The sequence below is a fragment of the Danio rerio genome, chromosome 19 (genome assembly GCF_049306965.1).
Source record: "Danio rerio strain Tuebingen ecotype United States chromosome 19, GRCz12tu, whole genome shotgun sequence".
NCBI lineage: Eukaryota > Metazoa > Chordata > Actinopteri > Cypriniformes > Danionidae > Danio > Danio rerio.
In genome coordinates this window covers 46693762-46717500 of record NC_133194.1, presented here as the reverse complement: position 1 = coordinate 46717500, position 23739 = coordinate 46693762, and the positions used below count along the sequence as shown (strand labels likewise).

The 23739-nt window shown below is 37.8% G+C and overlaps 2 protein-coding genes across 2 annotated transcripts in view; both read right to left on the bottom strand.

The window, feature by feature from the left end:
* Positions 1-146, bottom strand: part of pithd1 (PITH (C-terminal proteasome-interacting domain of thioredoxin-like) domain containing 1) — a 9103-nt gene extending 8957 nt beyond the window's left edge. The window contains 1 exon segment of the mRNA NM_207074.1: positions 1-146. This exon segment is cut by the window's left edge and continues 199 nt beyond it. The gene's annotated coding sequence lies outside the window, so the exon portion shown is untranslated.
* A 1342-nt stretch (positions 147-1488) lies between these two features.
* eloa (elongin A) lies at positions 1489-22890 on the bottom strand. The gene is given in 12 exon segments (NM_213455.1): positions 1489-2078; positions 5188-5339; positions 7746-7872; positions 7959-8139; positions 9054-9151; positions 11866-12018; positions 13851-13962; positions 14055-14335; positions 17712-18169; positions 19961-20076; positions 20195-20251; positions 22719-22890. Coding segments are annotated over 12 exon segments (1869 nt in total). The 5' UTR covers positions 22791-22890; the 3' UTR covers positions 1489-2016.
* Between the last annotated feature and the right edge of the window lie 849 nt (positions 22891-23739).

Genomic DNA, 23739 nt, shown 5'->3' with positions numbered 1-23739 from the left:
TGAACTTGCAGTTTCAAATTCAACAGAAAAAAATGTCAGTACACTCACAACTTTCCTCAACAGAGAGATGTGTTGAAGGAATCCAGCTGCTTCTGCGACATAAGCTGCTAAAACCGTACAGGTGCTAGAAGAAATATACAACACGCGAATACGAAACGTGAAATATGATTGGACTATAAAGAATCAACGGAACCAATGAGGAGCCGAGCTTGGAGTCGCGTTCTTGTGACGCATTCACGCCTCATTGGTAGCTCCGCGTCCTCTTTTGTAAACACAGTAGAAAAAAGCTCCTCTTTATATTTATTAGTGGTGTAAAGTTGACTTACACTGACTGTTTACTGCTCATTATATACAGTTAAAGTAAAAATTTCAAATCTTTCTAAATATTTAATTTAAGTGCCGTTTAATGTAGAGGAGATTTAGTTTCGACACATTTTAAACAACAGTATTATTAACTAAACATTTCTAATAACTAATTTCTAGTCTTTGTCATAGCAGTAAATACATTTCTAGATATTTAGCAAGGTACTAGTGTTCAGCTAAAAAAGTTAACGTACATTTGAATATTTAATTGGGTAATTAGAATTGAAGCCAAATTTTTTTACCGCAAATGTTTTTCAAAAGAGCTTCTGAAATTACATTTTGGTGTTTATACAGACTGTATACAGACCACGAAGGATTAAAGCAGTTCTGAAGGCAAAAGCGGGTCCAATCCGGTACTAGTAAGGTGTACCTAATAAAGTGGCCGGTGAGTGCACACTGCAGTTTTATACTTTATTACTAGATGCGGAAGTCGGTCTGAGCAGGCATAACCTAAAGCCAGATTATGTTTTCTATACACACACACACAAATGTAAGTAGCCTTAACTCAGTTTTCAAATAAATGTATTTTTACTTTGCCATTATTCACCACTCTTTTGCTGTTATAGACCTGTTCACTTGTTACGATATCATTTCTAAGTCAATAAAATAGCCTTAACGCGTCAACGTCAAGCGTCAACGCTTCCCATTTACTTTAAATGGGTGACGTCAAGTGTTGCCGAACTGCATTGTGGATTTGTCAGCGCCGCTTCAGAGGCGTTGCTCGCTGCTGAAGTTGGGACTAGCTCAACTTTAAGCGCCGACGGAAGCGTCAGCCAATCAGATCGCTGTATGCAAATACACCAGCTACACAGTGGCCTATTGCTGACTGAATTTCATTGGCTGATGCTTCTATGACGATCGCTTCAGCCCCAACTTCAGACACGCCTTCAGTAAAGCGTTGACGCTGAAGCCCCGTGTGAATGGGGCGCAAGTCATCTCTTCCATACCTTTATGATATTTTTATGGAATTAAAATATGCCATTAATGTGAACAGAGTCTTTTGTGTTTCACTGATGGACGACATACAAGTTTGGACAACAAGAGCTTGAGTTAATATCGATGGCATTTTTATTATGGGTGGAAGTGAATTAGACTGAATCAAAATGAGAATAAATAACGGCACGGTGAGAGCAACACATGGATTTTATTAAAAATGTCCATAGAACACTTCATAAAATCTATTAAAATGACTCGATCTTTCATCATTCAAGGCAAGGTCCAGGGATGCCAGGTCTGAGATTTTAAAATAAATATCGATGGCGCGGGAAGTGTACAGTCCTTGAACTTTTTACATCTCATCTCATTCTCCCTCTCACTGTACCATTAAAATCAAACACTCAGTCCAATGACAGTGGACAGCGATTACAGTAACCAATTAAATAAACATGTAACAGTGAATCAGGTGGTAATCTGTAGTGTACCGCTAGCGTTGGGCGCCTGTAAGAAGTTTATGACATGCTACGGTGTAACTGACGGTTCGCTGAAGCAGATAATTTCATGTGATTTGCGTCCAGTGAGCTGTACTTGAATTAAAAAGCATTAAAAACATAACAGGTGAGAGGGAATTGCACATTTCCTATGAAGCGTTACAGCAAGAAAGGGTTTCCTCCTCCAGTCCTATCACACAGGTAAAATGTTTAAAAAAAATTCCCTTTACCGCCGAGAAAATCTGTTCTTGAATGCTTTGATAGTCTTAGCCATCATCGGGGCAATTTCTGAAAAAGAAAGAGCATATGAGATCAACATACAAGGCATACGATTCACTTTCAATGGTTTAACTGTTCAATGTAATGTAAAGCCGAGTTCAGACTACACTGTATTTTTGTTTTCTTTTGTTAGGACAGTTAAAGTTCAAGAATCACTACACAGTGTCTCCTGACCAATCATAGCTGCTCTTAAAAAGTCCAACTGAACCAGAGGCTGTAGTGGTGTAACGGATCACAAATCTCACTGTTCGGACCACATTATGGTTTAGTCACGGATTGGACCATTTTTCGAATTAGCCAAAAAGAGGAGACGACAAATGTCATTTGCTTTCCATTTATTACAAATCAGTACCACAAGACACTTTTGGTTTCATTCATTCATTCATTCATTTTCTTGTCGGCTTAGTCCCTTTATTAATCCGGGGTCACCACAGCGGAATGAACCGCCAACTTATCCAGCAAGTTTTTACGCAGCGGATGCCCTTCCAGCCGCAACCCATCTCTGGGAAACATCCACACACACACTCATATACTACGGACAATTTAGCCTACCCAATTCAACCGTACCGCATGTCTTTGGACTGTGGGGTAGAGGTCTGCATTCCCGCGGCTGTCCCAAATTTCCGAATAAATCGCGGGAGCGGTCGGTAACGGGTTTAATTTGGGACGGGAGCGGGCTGTCTAGCAATATCGCGGATATTGCTATGAGAGAGAGAGAGAGAGAGAGAGCTTTGCCTGTGAATGAGAGAGAGAGAGAGAGAGAGAGAGTTTTCCCAGATAGCAAAATACACTCGGGCCAGTTCTGGCTAGATTCTCGCCTGTCAGAGACTTACCACTCAGCCCGGCTCCGGCTGCCGGACTCTGGATGCTTGTGGACTCAATCGGGCCAGATGCGGCGGCCGTAAGCGAGCCGACGCTGCCGCATCCGCGCCGGAATCGGCCCGAGAGTAATGTGCGCTGCGGCCCGGAGCTGGCGCGACTCAGTATTTATATAGCTTTATATAAAACCTTTTGTTATTACATTGGTACTTGATATATGGTATTACAAGCCTTTGAGTTGATATAACAGTAAACGCCTGTGTGTCTGCTTGGTGCTTGTGTGTGTGTGTTAGTGCGCGCGCGCGAGCACCCGGAGGAAACCCATGCGAAGGCATGGAGAACATGCAAACTCCACACAGAAACGCCAACTGAGCCGAGGTTTAAACCAGCGACCCAGCGACTTTCTTGCTGTGAGGCGACAGCACTACCTACTGTGCCACTGCCTCGCCCCTTTTGGTTTCATCAAACAGAATTTAGAAGCTGTAATTAAATTATTAAAAAAATTAAATGAAGAAATAATCAGTTAAATAAAAATTCTGTCACAATCACCAGCGATCTAACCATCAGAGATCGCTGGAAACAATTCACACTCCCATAGGACTACAAATCTGCTGGTAAATGGACTACAAGAACCAGTCATGCTCCACACACACAAAACCGGTTCCTCATCCTGACTGATTGCAAACACACAGCTGAGCTGATGCTGCTCAAGTGCTGATTACATACACATATATACAGCTCACTTCGAGACACTCATTGCTGAGTCTTGTTATCTGTTCAGTGACGCTACAACACATTTTCTTTGTCAGAGGTGGAAAGACTAATTAAATCTTGTACTCAAGTAAAAGTAAAGTTACATGTCTATAAATCTACTTAAGTAAAAGTAAAAAATAACTCATTAAAAATGTACTCATGAATAAAAAGTAAAGAGTAACTCACTCAAAAAGGACAAGACTATATAAATCTCCAATTAGTTGTTTGTATTTGCAACATTAAAAATTAAAGACCAACAAAACTAACAAAAAATTCTATATTATTTAAAATGTTTTACAGATTATCCTATTTAACAATTTATACATATTCAAAAATTGTCATGCAACATCTTCTGTGTTAACTAAATGAGCTATATACACACAGACTTCTAATTTTCAGCGAGGAAGTCTAATGGCTTCTGATGACGTCTTTCCATTTTAAAATTGTCACGTTTAAGATCTGATTTCTTTAAATATCAGCGATCTTCACTGCCTGTTAGATATACGATATGAAGTGGGTTTCAGATCAGACAAAAAGCACTGCATTAAAGTCTATTTCCTTCCGCCATGTCTTTAAAATATGATAGTTTGTTTTACCCTAATATTTTGTTTGTTGCTAGATCGGATACAGTTGCGGCAGAAAGTTAACGAAAATTATTTACATTATTTAAATTTCACATTTGTTGTATTTTATCAACGTCTACCCCCAACCCAACTTAAACCCAACTGTCACAGTAACATACAGTAGAATTTTTTATGCTATCTATTAAATTACCCAATAATTTGTATTTTTTAAAGCCTACCCCCACCCAACCATCACAGAACTGTAAAGATATAAATTATTTATATATTCATTCATTTTCTTTTTTGGCTTAGTCCCTTTATTATATTATATTATATATATTTTACAGGAAAGCCTAAATGCATTCATACATGATTAAAATGGATTAATCCGAACTGTGGGTTGTGATCTGTACAAATCAGTACAAAGGCAATCCACCCTGATCTTTTACACCCCTAAGAATCTGCAATCGTTATTTTTCTTCTTCGTATTATGAAGCAGTTCCGAGCGAAACTGTGAGCTGATTGGATGTAGTAAAGTAGGCATTTCATTTAGAAAGATCTGGAAATGGTTTGGGGAGAGATATTACAACCTAATACACACCTCCTCTTCACCATTTTTTGTTTATTGTCAAAACTGACAGCTCACATTGCTAGTTTTGTGGTGAACAATTCATCTGTGCATGTCATTAGGGAAAAAATAGATTGTTTTTGTAATCTAAAATTAAAATCTGAAAATGCGCTTCCTGTTTGTTTTCAGTTAAATTCTCGGATTTTAAGGTATTAGGTGTGGCTAACCTACCTAACCACGCCCCTAAATCACATCTTACAAAAGCACTTTATATGATTCAATAAAATAAAAAAATAAAGTCATTTTCATCATCAGCCAAGTCCATTCCTAATTGTCGGTTTCAGCCCAGATTTTTAATTTGGGTGCATCCCTAATATCAGCACAACTGGAGCACTATGGTTTCCTCTCGACTTACTTTTGACTTGTGGTTTGTCTCTGGCACTGTGTCCTGCAGCACTGCTGGGAGCAGAGGAGCGCGAGGACGACTCTGGGGCAGGACTGCTAAACGAAGACTGACCTCCATCACTGGGTTTGCTCTGAATGCTGTAGTTTGTTGCTGGTCTGATCCTGCAGAAGAAGAAGAATCAAGATTTATCATACACCTGGCACAATGCGGTGCAAGGCGCAACGCAATTGTTGTTTGCGAGTTTCAGCTCGGCACAAGAGTCGTATTGGCGTTTTGCACACCGCTGTTTAAATAGCAAATGCATTTGCACTCATATGTGCACCCATAGGCGTTTTAGTCTAAAAAAGGGGCGTGTTGAGGTGCATTGCTGCTGCATTGTTATTTTGTGGAACTATAGTAGACTAAACAATAGACCAGATCAAAGCAGGTCTAAAGTCCAGCGCAGAGCGCGTTAAGGCTGATTTATACATCTGTGTCAAACGCCGGCGTATGCTACGGCATTGACGCATAGCCCTTCACCGTGGCCTTCGGCGTCGCTGACGTGCACCTCTCAAAAAATTTAACCACGTCGCAACAAACACGTAGCGCAAGCTCTGTGATTGGTTGGCTTGATAGCGCTGACGAGTCTGGGCGGGACCGAGAGCCGCACGAATGGCGCGAGCTGGACGCGAGCGATTGTTTACTAGTGTGGAGTCCCGTGAAGGAGCTCCGGATGGAAAGTTTTGATTTGTGTTTACCTTATAGTAAAAGTTGTTGCACGTCCGCCGGTTCCTGCCTCAAAATGAGCGAGTTTGAGCCACTTGTACATCCAGGAAGTGTTCAGGAAACGCAAAACAGCAGTGAAGAAACTCGACACAGAGGAGCATTAACACCTCACTGCCAACTAGTGTTTCGGAAGTGTTAATGCAGACCAATAGAGACAGCGCGCAGAAGTATAAATGCACAGCTACGTGCGTTGCATGCGCCGTGGGTCACGCCGGTCACTTGACGCAAAAGTATAAACCAGGCTTTAGTTGTGTGCCTCGCTTAAACACGCTTAATACACACAGGATGTACAGCAACACACAAATATCTTTACAAATGAAAAAGAATTAAAGGATTAAAATATTACAAAAATCATAACTTTCTAGCCTACATTAATATAAACACCACTGCCTCCATGCCTTCTTCATCTTGGGGGGGCTTTTTTAGTTTATTCATGACAATTTGCTTTGCATAATGTTATTATTATTATTATTATTATTTATTATATGAATATTTATATTTATTTAATTAAAAACAAGCTTAGATTTGCCCACCTGTCAGATTTCAGACCATATGGGGCACAGCATGTGTATTAGGATATAACTCCGTTTTTGAACACACTTCGTTATTATTGTTCATTCACTGTTTGCTGGAAATTAGAACTGAATTTAGAAATAGTTTTGAAACAAATCTTTGCGCTTAACAAATGAAATTAACTATGCATAGGCTAATGGATGTCTGTGCGTACAACACGTTTCCTTATACACAAGAGTGAAAGTGAAAGTAAAGAATGAGGAGGCTCATCTCTCATTCTCGCCTGTAGATGCTCTGTTTAACTGTTTTCTCTCGAGTGAAGCATTTAGTTTTTCCACTTACAAAGTCCGCCAGGTAAATAGCAAATGCGCTATGGAGCAACCCAACTGACTCTTAAAATAAATGGGAGATGAGACTCTGATTGGTTTATTCTCAAAAGACACCTATAACTAGGGCCAGACAGAATCTGCGGATGTTTTTTTACTATTTTTGCAGAGAATTTTGGTAAAAATCTGCAGATTTCTGCGGAATTATTTTGGGAATATCCAGCGGAGTATCATAACTTACACTTTAATATATTAAATAAAAAGTAATAAATTACTGAATAAACACTGAATAAATTTCGATTTACACATTTACTCAAGTAAATAAACAATTTATAATGGGCTAAAAAAACGGCAGAAATCTGCGGAATTCTGCGGAAAATCTGCGGAATTCTGTGTGCGCAGATTCCGTGTGGGCCTACCTATAACTCATTGAGAGAATAAGCTTAACCCTGTTAGACCATGCGCCACGGCGCAAAGCATATTTTTCCGTTCTTATAATAGCAAAAGTGGATTCTGACACGCCCTTAATGCTTTTGCATCCTGCGCTTCAGACTTTGCGCCTGGATCATCAAAATTGAGCCCTTAGTCATTTACCAGACACTTTTGTGCAAAGCAAATCAAGAACTAACATCATATTTAAACGCAGCTACAACATTTTCATTTTCTGAAAAGCTAGTTTTGTTAAGTTGGTCACACTTTATTTTAAGGTACAATTCTAAATATTAACTAACCACTAACTATGACTTCAGCTCGGTAAACTACTAAGTTGTGGTTTATTAATATTTAATATGATAGTAGTTGGGTTTAGGCATTGATGAGGATTAGAGGTGTAGAATAAGATCATGCAGAATATGTACTTTAGAAGTCCTAATAAACAGACGTTTTCTTAATAGTCAAAAGAAAACAAAAAAAAATGTCTTGATAAACAATGTCATCTGTGTGACTAATGCTGAATTGACTCACTTGGCAGATGGAGGAGCAGCGCTTGTGCTGAAAGAACCGTCTTTAGTGCCAAACTTCTCCTGTCTGCGGCGCACATCTCTCGGAGGCTTAACGGCAGAGTTGACATACGCCATTTTAACCTGCCGCACTGGAAAAAAGTGAAAAATATAAAACATTTGCACTTGTGATCAGATTCATGAAATAAACGGACTAACGAGAGCCATCTGTGAGTACGTTTAGGTTTGTTTGCATGGGCAGAGCTGATGTTCATGGTGAGCTTGCGCAGACGTTCCTCCCGTTCCTCATGGAGGCGCAGGTACAGCTCCCTCCAGGATTCATACTCCTGAGGAGCTGCATGTTTAAAATCCCGCTGACAGTGTTTCATCCAAAGATCATCCGACTCTTCTGTGAAAGACTGAAAAGAGACTCTTTCAGATGGCAGATCTGTTTAAAACGAGCTCTTAATGCTCATGCAAAGTTCTGAACGGGAGATTTTTCAATAATACTGCACTTTTCAGTGCGACTTCAATAAATATGCGTCTTAAATTGCATTGGGTATATTTTATGGGTCAAAAAAAGATTTTTTTTGCCCTAAAAATAACTTGAATATTAAATATAGATCAGGGGTTTTCAAAGTGTGAGGCGCGCCTCCCCTGGGGGGCGCCAGAGGATGTCAGGGGAGGCGCGGGAAAAAAATATTATATAATAAAAATCTAATTATTAAGTTTAATTATTATATGTATTTTTTATTATTTTTAAATGTTTTAATTAAACAAAGCTAAAAAAAAAAATAATACGTCAAAAATAAGAAAAACTTTTTTACCCAGAAGGCCATAGCTGTGAATTCGCTTCTGTTTGGCAAGCCCGCCAATACAGGTATATGCCTGCTAATTTACAGTCTATGCTGCTAATACAATGGATCGGTTTTCTGAGACCCCCCGATTCAAAGCGTTCAAGTTCAGGGCTTTAACCCAAAAGAGGACGATAGGATGATCAGTATTTGAGTTTAGGATTTACGTTGACAGGACCAGCTGATGAACCACGACCTTTATGTGTGGTTTGTCAAGATATTTAGGCTAATGACAGCATGAGACGTGCGTGCGTGTTTGGGAGGAGGGGGGCACCAATGGATAAGTTGTGTCAAAAGGGAGGCCCACGACTTTGAAAAACCCTGATATAGATCATGTTCCATGAGGATAATTAATACATTTCCTACTGTAAATATATCAAAACTAGAATAGAACAGATGAAGTAACCAGTAGGTCCAGTACAGAGACGAGATTCGAACCGTGACACTTCTAGTCTGCCCATGATTGAGTTGACACACACCTGATTACACTGCTCAATCCGGTAAAGCTGCTCAGGAGTGCATCTCTCCAGAACCGGCATTAAAATTTCATACGGGACTCCGCCAACTTCATCAATTGCTAAGACAGAGAAAAAAAACGCATCATTTCAGTAAAAAACGGACTGTAAACAGACAATTATGAAACTGCAATGGCATCTTGGATATGATTCATTTAAGATTAATGATATTAATGAAAGTTTTCATAAAGTATGATGAAATATAATATCATGCTTTCAAATGCTGTGGAGTAAAAAACTCAGCCACATGAAGAATATGATTGTAATCACGATTATTCAAAACGATTACAAGTCAAAATTATTAGCGCTCCTGAGAATTCTTTTAAAAATAAATATTTTTCCAAATGATGCTTAACAGAGCAAGGGATTTTAACAGTATGTCCACTAATATTTTTTCTTATGGAGAAAGTCTTATTTGTTTTATTTCGGCTAGAATAAAAGCAGGTTTAAATTTTTTTTAAACCCATTTTAAGGTCAATATTATGAGCCCCTTTATCACGCCCGGATTAAGAACTCAGGGGCCCCTGGGCACATTGTCTTGTAAGGCCCCCTACCTGGCCATATATATATATATATATATTATATATATATATATATATTTTTTTAAGGGTATTTTAATGTATTGCTTTTACAAACTTATAAAGCATATTATTGCCATGGCATATAACGCACAATGCTTCTCCAATCCAGTTCTATGAATCTGAGTCTTTCATAATACAAACACTGATTTACTGTCTCTCTCCTCCTCTCCCTGTATTTTCTCTACTCTTCTCGTGATGAAGACTTGATTATAAACCTAAAAGTATCCGAAATCACACACACTATACCTCTTCTCTCCCGTCTCTCTCCTCTTCTGGGCCTTTCTCTCTCTCTCTCCCTCTCTCCTTTTCTGTCGGTCTCTCACACGATGAATCCAGTCCGCGCTGCGCTGCCGTTAGCCTCCTCCGCCTTTTTAATGCTAGCTATTCATCATTTAAAGTTACCATAACAACTTCTTCTGTACCCTCATTCTCCTGATCATGGGTCTGTTTAAATATGGTGTGTATGGAAAATGCCTCAATAAAGATGCCTCCTCTCCTCTTTCTCTCGCGTTTGCTAAATCCACTTGTCCACTCATTTTTGATCTATGGCAGATATAACGTACACCACAGTCCGCTCAGTTTAGTGGGGGTTATTACAAAACGGACGTTTCCGCGCTTGACCAATTACAGTATTCTGTTTAGTTAAAGAAAGAAAGGCAATTTAAATATGATAATAATATTAATGTGTTCGCGATTTTTTTTCTCAGAGGAAATACAGTTGTCTGAGCAATATAGTTTTTGCAGAGTGGGAGGTACCTATAATAATAAGGCTAAACATTATTAAATGCCCATGAGCCACTTGTGACTTTATATCACATTTGCATTATTTTAAAAAAATGTTTCCTTCCTGTTAAAAATAAATATATTTTTTTAATCTGATATGTAATGGGGAAAAAAAAAAGTAGCACGAGTTCAACTGATGGTGGATTCGAACCGAGTTTATGATTAATCGCGTCAAAAGATGATGCTGTGCGCCTTACAAGGTGCGCCACTGTGACTTATTAATAGCAGCTCTATACTCATCTTGTCTCTATCAATCAGGCATCGATGGGCGTAATCCCTGAATAGCTTATTCCAACAAGATGCGCTATTTGCATTTAGCCAAAAAAGACACTCCGAAATTGTCTTTTTTTTTTCTCCCCCCTCGCAGGGGCCCCTAGTGCGCACGCGCCCCTGGGCCTGTGCCCATAAGGCCCATTGGTTAATCCGGCCCTGCCCTTTATGCAATATATGTTTTCTATTGTCTGCAGAAGAAACTACTGTTATACAATGACTTGCCTAATTACCCTAATTAAGCCTTTGAATCGCACTTTGAATTTGAATGCTAGTATTTTGAAAAATATCTAGTCAAATATTGTGTGCTATCATCATAGCAAAGATTAAAAAAAATCAGTTATTAGAAATGGAGTTATTAAAATTATTATGTTTAGAAATGTATTGAAAAAAATCTTCTTTCCATTAAACAGAAATTGGAGGAAAAGGGTTGCTAATATTAGCTAATAATTCGGACTCCAACTGTATACAGTTTTTTCCTCCCAGCAAAGGAAAGAGAAATAAAAACAATAGAATAAAAAATAAGAAACAAACTGTGCTTTAAGCATCTTCACTGAAAGAAAACAACTTAAGCTACAAAAGTCCTTCAGTCAAGAGCAGCGAGGGATTTTCTCCTTATTTAAATAATGATGATAAAAACAGGTGGCAGCAGGAATACTCCGCGCTTTCACTTTAATGGTTTCTCTTTCACATGTCTTTTGATTCTCAACTCGTTTGTTTATTACACAAATGAAGGTTAATATGAATAATCACTAAACACCGCGTTTTGACACCTATTTGACCATTAAAGCGCTCGCATTAAGATGGCTTTAGATGCTCTGCTCGTCAGTGTGTGAATGAAAGCGAATGCTGACCGCATGCTTCTGTGTCTGTGCGCCGCACACACGCAGTTTGCGCTTTTAAGAGCAACAAATGTTAACAACTGGAAAGGGGGGGTAAATAATGAAATAATCGTTAACCTCGATTAATGGTTTTTCATAATCGTTAGAGGCCAAAATCGAAATCGGATTTTCGATTAATAGCACAGCCCTAGAATTTCATTCAGTTAATACTATAGACTGCTGTAGCGTTCATTAAAGGAGTTGTAAATATTACAATTACAACTTAAATAAAACAAGAGATCAGAGCATGAGAACACTCACAGTCGATGTTGTTCTGCAGGACTCTAATGCACTGCTCATACAGGGACATCATTTTGGGCAAATATGCAGTCTTGGACCCGGAGTACACCACCATTTTAGAGTTCAGCCGTCGCCCTGTGTAGCCACCATCCTCTTCCTCATTTGACACTGGAACTGGAAGAAAAAAACATGTTGGTTTTAAACATACTGACAGAATAACTGGGATTTTTACACTTATTTAAAATTAAAGTCAGGTTTTATTTTGTCTAACTGATAGTGGGATCACACTTGCCATTTTATTCTTTTGGTTAGTTTGGTCCTGAAAAAAAAAGTTTAGAGTTTACATTGTTTTTTTTTACCTAAAAATACTAAACAAATAAACACCGGTCTGATATATTGTGTTACAGAAATAAACATCCAAAACAACTGCTCAAAACTCACTGTATTAGAAGACTTTTACAATTTAAAAGAAAAACGTACATCTTAAATCTATGACTCTGAAACGTGTGCTCTTAGAGTGGGTCATCATTTTAGCACTAAAACTAGCTCCTGAATCAGTAAACATTAGGAGTGAAGAAGAGGACTCATAAGTCACTCTGAGCAACCCAAACACTGTCCTAAAATGGCTGTTCTCAGCAATCTGCTGACCACATTTGACCACGATGAGCTTTTTTTTTTTTAGATTTATTTTTGGCATTATTGCCTTTATTTGACAGGACAATAGTTTGACAGGAAGTGAAGTGGGAGAGCGAAAGAAGCAAGATTGGGAAAGGTCAATGAACCAGGATTCGAACTCGGGACGCCCGGCGCACTTCCGCTTCATATGTAAGCCCGCTAACCAATGGGCTATTGTGCCGACAACCGCAATGAGCTTTTAAAAAGATAACTGCCTTAATTATGAAGGCATTCCCATATGATCAGAAATAGATTTTTAAATATATTTGTAAAAAAAAAAAATTTTCAATAAAGATCTATCATTTTGGTGATTTTTATATATTTTTTCTAAATATTTTTAATTATTTAAATTTTTCCATTTTGTCCTCCAATTACATATGCTTAAGAAACAATGAAATGTTTGTTAATGTATGAAATATGGTGTAATAAATTTGGAACATTTAACATTTTGATACTGCTTTAACATTTAAGTAATAATGTTATAAAAAAATTAAAGGTCCTGTTTGACTCGGATAGAAATGATATTCTTTATGATTACTTTGTGATTTGCATGTGTTGAGATTTATGTTGATTTGCAATATCAAGTCAAGTAATTAAATTACTTATAACATATAAATGAAATTACTTTTCAGACAAATTAGATTATGTGAATTACAACTATACATCATATGTACAACAATTTTTATTATGTAATTAGTAGCGCAAATGTTAATCAAATCCAAAATAAAAGATAGTTTTGAATATACATATATATACACGCAACAGTTCTGTCTGATTCTTGAACCTGATTGGCTGAAAGCCATGCAATATTTCGCCAGTAACATCCCACAAAGGCCTCTTCACCTTTCACCTTTGTGTATTACTCCGCCCACATACACCCAGCAACAGAGATACGCTACAGTTTGACAAATATTACTGTTGTTAGACAACAAAATGTACTTTTGAGGCTTTTTTAATCGACAATGTAGTTGTTTAGATTGCAACTATGCAATTTATTTGTAAGAATAGTCCCTATTTTTAAATATTTACAATTTCTGAGAGAGCTCTGAGAGTCTGTAATTAGTATCATATAGATATACATTTTACATCTAACTAGAAATAAACATCTCAAATATATACATGCATGTATATAAATAAATATACACAGTACATACACACATATATTATGTCAAAACAAACATTTATTTTGGATGTGATTAATCTATTCATTTTTGCCCAGCACTAGTAATTAGTGATGAATTACTTGTTAAAGAAACGTACCCAAAATCAATCAAAATTTGTTTTTATGTAAATTTATTCTTAAACTTGCGCTTAAAGTCAAAAACGCGTACCTTTGCGTCTCTGGGGGGAGAGTGGCGTGAGGTCAATGGAGGGCAGTGGTCTGTAGAAGGGCTGAATAGCTGGCAAAGGGATATCAGGAAGTGTGGGAACCACATCCACAACCTGAGGAGACATTTAGAGAACATCAACCCTTCAACACCTTGCAGAAAAGCTGATTCCCCATCACCCGGCCAGAAAAACAGGTTGAGCCTTACCTTCTTGCGTTTCTCTGGAACAGCAGGTGTGGTCACTGAGGAAGAGGATGAGGATGGCTTTGAGCGTTTACTGCTGGTCCCGTTGGCTTTGCTGGACTTGGAGGAGGAAGCAGAAGGAAGCGGGGCAGGGGGCTGAGGGGGTCGGGAGGGCTGCTTTTTCTTTTTAGTTGGGGTGGGAGCGTCATATGTAAGAAAGGATTCAAAAGACATGGTCGGAGCCTCATAAGGCTCTTCATCCTCATCCACTGGCCCTGGAACTTCCCTCCTCTCTCTTGATTTTCCTGTTAGACAAAAGTACATGCAAATTTTTTTTTAGGAAAAGAAATATTTAACTACTTAATATTTATAGCAATATTAAAAAAAAACACAATTTCAGCTAAATGCATGTCTTTTAACATCTGTATTTTAAATAAAAATATTTATAATTCATACATATGGAAACATTTAAACCTAACAAAAACCAAAAAATTATAGTATACAAGCACCAAATCAGCACATTAAAATGATTTCTGAAGGACCATTGAGGGAAAAAAAGAGCTAAATAATGCAGATAATTCTAATTTAAAAACACTTTCTATTTGATTTGACTATCAAAGAGAAAATAGTCTTTTAAATGGAGTGCAACAGATTTCAGAAATCAAATCTCCATGCATTTTTTCCCCAAATGGAAAGCATAATAATAACCATAACTAGCGTCAGACGGAATTTTTTGCTATTTCTGCAGAGAATTTTGGTAAAAGTCTGCAGATTTGTGTGGAATTATTCTGAAGCATCATAACTAAAACTTTAATATATTAAATAAAAAATAATATCTTTTTAACTTTTATTTAATGTTTAAAATGCAAATCCAATTAGATTAACTTTATTTGGCAAATAAAGCAAGTTTGTCTTATAATATATCTAGTAAAAGACACATTAGTCAATGATATTACTGAAATTAATTAAAAACTGAATAAAAATAGATTTACATAATTTACCCAAGTAAATAAACAGAATTAATGATGGGCTAAAAATCTGCAGAAAATCTGTGGAAAACCTGCGGAATTCTGCGTGTGCAGATTTCGAGTGGGCCTGACCATAACACTTAAAGATAGCAGTGTGTTCTGAGGCAGTTAAAAGACTATATGTATATGCTTGTTGAACCAAACAGGTCACAATTATTTAGATTTATTTTTAACAATTCGTTCATTTATTGATTTTCTTTCAACTTAGTCCCTTATTTATCAGAGGTCGCCACAGCAGAATGAACCGCCAACTATTCCAGCATATGTTTTAAGCAATGGATGTCCTTTGAGCCAGTATTGGGAAACACCCATACACTCTTGCATTCACACACACATACAATACGGCGATTTTACTTCATCCAATTCACTTATAGCGCATGTGTTTGGACTGTGGGGGAAACCAGAGCACCCGGAGGAAACCCACGCCAACACGGGGAGAACATGCAAACATGCAATAAATACCACTATAACACATAAACCCCCAGTTTCACAAACAAGGTTTAATGCTAGTCAAGATTAAACTGCATGTTTGAGCTGTCTCAACTGAAAAAAAGTTGCAGTGAGATGTCTTAAAATACATCAGTGTCTTTTTTGTCTCCAGGTGCACACCAGTAATATACATTTCTAAGGTCATTTTTATAAATGTGGCTTAAATAGCCTAATTTAACAAAGGCCTAGTCCTGGCTTAATCTATGCCCTGTTTGTGAAACTAGGCCAAAGAGTTTTCATGTAATTTTCTAAACTGGTAGCGTTTTGAAATTAATGAATGCAGAATAATCGACAGTGATAACAGTGAAACTGTGATGATTCTTCAGACTATAATCGTACAACTAAAATCTATAATTGTTTCATCTCTACTTGAAATAAAGAATTTTTAAATAGATTTTTCCTAAACAATAAAAATTAATATCAAATTTCTGACGAAATAAAAAAAACTCCCATTAAAACAGCGTAACAGTCTTGTCAAGTATATTTAGTACAAGAAACAAATGTCACTGTACTGCAAAAAAAATAATAATAATAAATTACAGTATATTTAAAGGTGCAGTAGGTGATTGTCTTCAGAAATATTTCTTGGTGTGCTGGTTGAAAGTCTCTTCACATTCCAATAGTAATGACTAAAGTAAATGATCTGAACGTATTTATATGTATTTTTATATTTTGGGTAAGGCAAAAAACAATAAAATTTCATCCAATTAAATAGAGTCGGGCCGACATCTCCCATAAATCCGATAAGTAGCCCAATCTGTCTGCCAGCAAATTGAGATTTGCAAACAGCTCCGCCGACCGATGTTTGTGCATAGATGTGGTTTGGGCATTCACAAGAGAGCACAAGAGTGCGCAATCGGCAAAAACATGCCGAATCAAAACTTTTTAAAAAACCTGAATCAATATTGGATTTATCTTTGCATGGTGGAGAAATGTTGACACCATGGCTGAAGGATTTCTCTTAGACAGGTAATGTTTTGTTTTATAACTATTTTAGCTTCACGCAAAGCTGATGTAACTTTGGATGTTGTTGTAACAAATGGGTTATATCTTCACAGAAGTGTTGTTCAGCCACTAAAATCTTCCAGTGAAAGATTGATAAGAGTATTTTCAGTTTCATAAAGGACCTTTTACAGCATCGATGATGTAGATTTTAATTAGTTTAACAACAAAACACAAGTGAATAGCGCTATTCTGCCTAGTCTCTCCCTATATTGTTTACCACGCAAATCTAATGCCCCATTCACACGGGGCGTAAGCGTCAACGCTTCCCATTCACTTTGAAAGGGTGACGTCAAGCGTTGCCGAACTGCATTGTGGATCCGTCGGCGCCGCTTCAGAGGCATTGCTCGCTGCAGAAGTTGGGACTAGCTCAACTTTTTAAGCGCCGACGGAAGCGTTAGCCAATCAGATCGCTGTATGCAAATACACCAGCTAGACGGTGGCCTATTGCTGACTGAATTTCATTGGCTGACACTGCTATGACGATCGCTTCAGATCCAACTTCAGACACGTCTTTCGTCGAGCGTTGACGCTGAAGCCCCGTGTGAAGCAATCCTCATAGCAGCGTCAGCCAATGAAATTCAGTCAGCAATAGGCCACTGTCTAGCTGGTGTATTTGCATACAGTGATCTGATTGGCTGACGCTCTGTAATAGCATGTCAGTTTGGCTTAGTAATGAGTGTAATTCCTGCACGCCGTCGGACAAGGCAAGCACTAGTCGCTTTTAACATATGAGAGAGGGTTCTGCTGTCATCTTTAAGGTGCGCGTGCTCCTGTTTTAGGAGGCGTGCCTTTGGACGGCAGGGGAGGGACTGTGACTCAGAGATTTATGCTAAGCTGTTAGCATTGTGGAAGATCACCTACTGCACCATTAATAAGGGTATTTTTGGCCATAATTACTTTTATCTGAAAAAAGGCAGTAAAGCACCTATCTTGTATCTTCAATAAGTAACAAAAAAAAAAACTCTTACTAAACCAGCGTAAATGTTAATGGCACTGTAAATTATGATAAAAAAAATATACAGTATTCCTAAATAAGTGTATTGTTAAAAATTGCTTTTATCTGCCAAAAAGAAAGGCATTAAAGCAACTTCCTTTTGTCTTCAATACACAAATGTCATGTCAACCACAACAACAAAACAGAAAATTAAAGCATTCTCACCATCACTTCCCCCTTTCTTCTCCCTCTTGCCCTCATGTGAGCTTAAAAGCCGATCGTGTTTAGATCTGTGACTCGTCCCGCCCTGTTGTTCCCTGTCCGCTCGGTTAGTCCTCTCCTCGCCCCCGGGCCTCTGTTTTCGTCTCTCCTGATCCCGCAGGTCCTGGGAATTGTGCTCTCTGACTGGCTCTTTGTGTGGCTTGCTGTGCCGAATGTTATTTGGTGGAGGACTGGGCTCCGGCTCGTCCTCCGGAGGGCTTTCGTATTCATCTGACTGATACTGCGGAGCGCTGCTGTGTCTGTACTGTGGAGGAGACGGCGAGTAGCCATGTTGGTAGCCCATTTCTTCATGTTGTTCCTCCTCCATAAGAGGAGGCTCCACTGGAGAGCGTTCCCGGACCCGTCTGTGGCCGGCAGACTCACTGATGCGCGAGTGGGAACGTCCATCTTTTACACTTGGTCTTTCGGTGAACATCAAACATAAATAGATTTATTAATCACTTATATTAGAGGACAATACCACACATTGAGCATCACACAGTTAAAGTCAGAATTATTAGCCCTCCTGACTTATTAGCCCCCGTGTTTTTGTTTTTCCCTAATTTCTGTTTAACGGAAAGAAGATTTTCTTCAACAAATTTCTAAACATAATAGTTTTAATAACTCATTTCTAATAACTGATTTCTTTGACCTTTGCCATGATGATGACAGTAAATAATATTTGACTAGATATTTTTGAAGATACTACACTGCTTGACAAAAGTCCCAGTTGTAAGAGCAACAAATAACAACTTGTTTTCTAGTTTTCTAGACTTCTAGTTGATCATTTGGAAAAGGGGCAGAAGGTGGATTTTTCTAATGAATCATCTGTTGATCTGCATCCCAATCATCACAAATACTGCAGAAGACCTATTTTAACCCGCACGGACCCAAGATTTGCACAGAAATCAGTCAAGTTTGGTGCAGGAAAAATCCTGGTTTGGGGTTACATTCAGTATGGGGGCGTGTGAGAGATCTGCAGAGCGGATGGCAACATCAACAGCCTGAGGTAAAGACATCTGTGGTGCCCATTACAATACAAACCACAGAAATTCTCCAGCAGGATAGCGCTTCTCATACTTTAGCCTCCATATCAAGTTCCTGAAAGCAAAGAAGGTCAAGGTGCTCCACGATTGGCCAGCCCAGTCACCAGATATAAACATTATTGAGTGTGTCTGGGGTAGGATGGAGGAGGCATTGAAGATGAATCCAAAGAATCTTGATGAACTCAGGGAGTCCTGCAAGAACGCTTTCTTTGCCATTCCAGATGACTTTATTCATAAGTGATTTGAGTCATGGTAGAGATGTATGGATGCAGTCCTCCAAGCTCATGATGGAGTCAGACACAATATTCATTCTGTTTCCACTGCAGCATGACTTTATATTCTATACTGGATATTATTTCTGTTCAGTGATGAGACTTTTGTCTAAGCAAAGTCAGACCTTACTGTCCTAATTAAATCAATAATAATCAAGGCATGATCATATTTTACTTTGGTGAAACAAGCATAATCTAGAGGCCTTTGCCTTTCATATAAGCCACTTCTAATACCAAATGATCAACTAGGAGTCAAGTTATTATTTGCTGTTTCTAAAACTTGGATAGGCGACAAGACTTTTGTCAGGTAGTGTAGTATTCAGCTTAAAGTGCAATTAAGGCAGCTAATAATAATGACCCTAAAATGTTTGTTTGTTTTTTTATTAAAAATGGCTTTTATTGAAGCCAAAATAAAACAAGTTTTTTCTGCAGAAATGTCTTATCTCTGGGCTCCCTGCAACCCGTCAGGTTGGTACTGGTACCGAACTCAATTGTTCTGACAACCTTAAGTTCTATAGAACTTTAAATAATGTAGAGTGTGTCAAAGCAGCCTAACATAAATTAAGAAACGAAAATAAAAATCCATAAAAATATTTCAGATTGTAAAACATTTTAGCAAGTACAGCAGACAGGAGAGTGTAGCTCTAGTTAAATTAAAACAGATTTAGTTCAGTTTGGTATAAATTTCACTGTTTGAGTTCAGTTCAGTTAATGATATTCTAAAGAAAACAGACATTTCGGTTTTCAATTCTTTACTAAGAAAATCTGCAGCACATGCTTTGACAAAAATATATGTGAATTCAAGCATTTATTTTACACCTATGTATAAAAATCACACAATTCCTGTTATCTAAAAATGTAAATAGAAATGACAACATTTCTTCAGAAGGCTAACCTGTCTGCAGATTTCTCTGGCACCAGCTTTTTCCACTTTGCCACAAGGTTCTTCGCTGCCTCACCAGCATATTCATGCTTGCGCAAAGAATTCACAGTTTTTCCAATGCCTGTTTCCTGCAAGAATCAGAAAAAAAACAAACACTCAAAGATGGAGAAGCAGCTGCACTTAACAACCATTAGACAAAACCCAAGAATAACGGTTTTAAACTTATAAGCAATGTTTTGGTCTTACCACCAGAATGTCTACCGTCATAGGAAGCTCCCCCAGCCTCTTCAGAGTTTTCAGAAGCTAGACAGCACAAGATGAAAGATAGATGATGTTCAATAAAAATATGCGTAACACAAGGTGTAATAGCAGGAATTAATTTGATTTTTTTGTTCATAACAATAAGAACTAAAATTCAGCAATGATTTAAAGAATTACCAAAACAAACATCTTTAAAAACTTTAAACACTTTAAAAGTGTCAACGATACATGAAAAGATGGTGATACATAAACAAAACGGCCATATAAACACAAAATACAAATGAAGCATACAAAAAGTCGCTTAATTATAAAAAAAACTGATTATCCAGGACGATATATACTCATTTTAATGAATGCCATGGTATATGTCCAAAAACATGGTAGTTTGTTGTACAAAGATACAACAATAGTGCTAAAGTTATTAGCTAGCTGTAAACCATCCAAGACTCACTTTTGATGGCAGAATTACCAACAAACATTTAAGTGTTCTTTAGAAGTGTGGATAATACATAAACAATACACAGCCATTTAGACGTAATAAATTAAGTATACAAAAGTCACTCAAATATAGATTTAGAAATACTGGCATCCGATTATGCAGAATGAAATTTACTAATTTCAACGAATTCCATGGTACAAATCCAAAAACATGGTATTTTGTTGTAGACAAAAAGAGCAATAGTCTTAAAGTTAAAAGCTAGTTGTAAACTGTCCATGACTCACTTTTATTGGCAGAATTACCAAAACAAATATCTAAGTGCACTTTAAAAGTGTCCATGATAGGATAACATATAATAGGATGATACATAAACAAAACACAAAAACCAAGTATACAAAAAGTTACTCAGCTAAATAAAAAGCAGGCATCTGATTATCCCAGATGGTATTTACTCAATAAAATGAATGCCTTGGTACATTCACATGACTATTTTGAGTTATTACTTGGATTAATTTGTTGTACACAAACAAAACAATAGTCTTAATGTTTTTAGCTAGCTGTAAACCATCAAACACTCACTTTTAATGGCAGAATTACCAAAACAAGCATTAAAGTGCACTTTAAAAGTGTCCATGATAGGATAATATATAATAGGATGATAGAGAAACAAAACACACAAACTAACTATTCAAAAAGTGACTTAACTATTAATAAAAAAAATTAAAAAACTGGCATCTGATTATCCAGGATATTGACTCATTTCAACGAATGCCATGGTAAATGTTTAAAAATTATTTTGAGTTATTACTTGGACTATTTTGTTGTACATAAACACAACAATAGTCCTAAAGGTATTAGCTAGCTGTAAACCATCAAACACTCACTTTTAATGGCAGAATTACCAAAACAAGCATTAAAGTGCACTTTTAAAGTGTCCATGATAGGATAATATATAATAGGATGATACATAAACAAAACACACAAACTAACTATTCAAAAAGTGACTCAACTATTAATAAAATAAAAAAACTGGCATCTGATTATCCAGGATATTGACTCATTTCAACGAATGCCATGGTAAATGTTTAAAAATTATTTTGAATTATTACATGGACTATTTTGTTGTACACAAGCACAACAATAGTTCAAAGGTATTAGCTAGCTGCAAACCATCCAAGACTCACTTTTAATGGCAGGATTACCAAAACAAGCATTTAAGTGCACTTTGAGTATCAATGATACACAAACAAAGCACAGCTATATAGACAGAACATACCAATTAAGTATCCAAAAAGTCACTCAAATATAGATTGGGAAATACTGACATCTGATAATCCAGGACAATATATACTCAGTTTAATGAATGCCATGGTAAATGTCTAAAACATAGTATTTTGTTGTACACAAATACAACAATGGTGCTAATGTTATTAGCTAGCTGTAAACCATCCGAGACTCACTTTTAATGGCAGAATTACCAAATTACCTAAACAAACATGTAAGTGCACTTTAAAAGTGTCGTCGTGGCCTACAGAGAAACAAGGGGGTGCATCGACCAGAAGTGTGGGCAGTTTCCACCAGTTGAGCAGCCTATCTAGACAACATTCTGAGGCATATAAACCATTCTAACACCAAACAATACCATCTACTTAGCCAGCTCACGAGATTTTGAAACATAAGCTATGTACAACAAAAAAGAAATCGTATTTTATAGAGTATCATGTACTCACGGCCTGTCTACATCTGTCACTGATATCCTATTAAATCGCTGTGTTGTCATTTCTAATAGCTGAACACTAGCTTCGGAGAAAGTGTCTGATTTCGCTGAATCAATCGACTGATTCGGGGAACATTTGATGAAAACTGTACGTTTCAGATTGAGCTGCCCAACCGATCAACCATTTCACGGTCTGCTGCGGTTGTAATTGTTATCCGTGGGATTTCTGGATAGCAAACGGAACACGGTTTTCATGCTAACGCTAGACACTAGCATCTGTTTAAGACAGCTATCCGTGGGGCGAGGGGGTCGACGCTAATCGCTAGCTTCGTCTAAAAGACTGGCTTTCATACCTTGCGAGGCTCTTGATTGTCTCCGAGCCTTAACTGCAACTTCTCGACTGCTTCCAGTATCTCCTCCGCCATGTTTACAGCTGGTACATGTTGCCCGGAAGCCGCAGCAGCAGCGGTGGGGGCCTGCTGTTGTTTCAGACTACTGCGAACTTCCGTCTCTCCAAATGGAGACTCCGGAAGAACGTCACACTAGTGGTCATTAAGTCATCCTGATGAGGTCAACAGTTTTATACCTTCTCATTTTCCTTGCTGAATTTTTCCTCTCTATAGCGCTGGAAAAATGTTATATTTTTGATGCATAATGACATTTTATTGCACTTTTCCCTTTTTTTGGGGCCATTGATGATGTCATAGCATAATTCATGCAACATATTTTGTCTCTTAAACTTATTACTAATAAGAATAAAAAAAATTTTAAGCCTAATGAGATTTTGTAAAAAAAAAAAAAAAATGTTTTGGTCTTTCACCTACCTTTTATTACTGTTTTCTATTTCAGTGTTGTAATGAAATTCTTTCTTGTTCTATTTCTGCCATGGCCACTCTCTTGATTTAGTATGGTAATGTATATGTAATCCCGTTGGTCCTACATCACCCGACCCACTCTGAGCTTATAACGAGCCGGCGACCTTCCACATGGGAGTCGGGTGCTCTACCGAAGAGGCTAAAGACCATGGCCTCTAGCATCTGTCGCTAGAGCACCTTTAGAGGTCAGTGGAGTGAGGTTTACTTGCACAGCACTTACTAGCTGGCCTCTGTTACACTCACCCCCCTAAACCGCACTCCCATCCGGGTCACGGCACCAATACAACCCTGCCGGTCCTACATCACCCAACCTGCTTCGAGCTGGGATCGAACCAGTGACCTTCCACATGGGAGTCGGGTGCTTACCTGCACAGCACTTACTAGCTGGCCTCTGTTACATATATGTATATGATAAGGTTGATATATGTGGTCTTGGCGTTGTAGATCTGCTACGCTGCTGCTTTAAATATTATGGCAGTGCAAGTATTGTACTGAGACC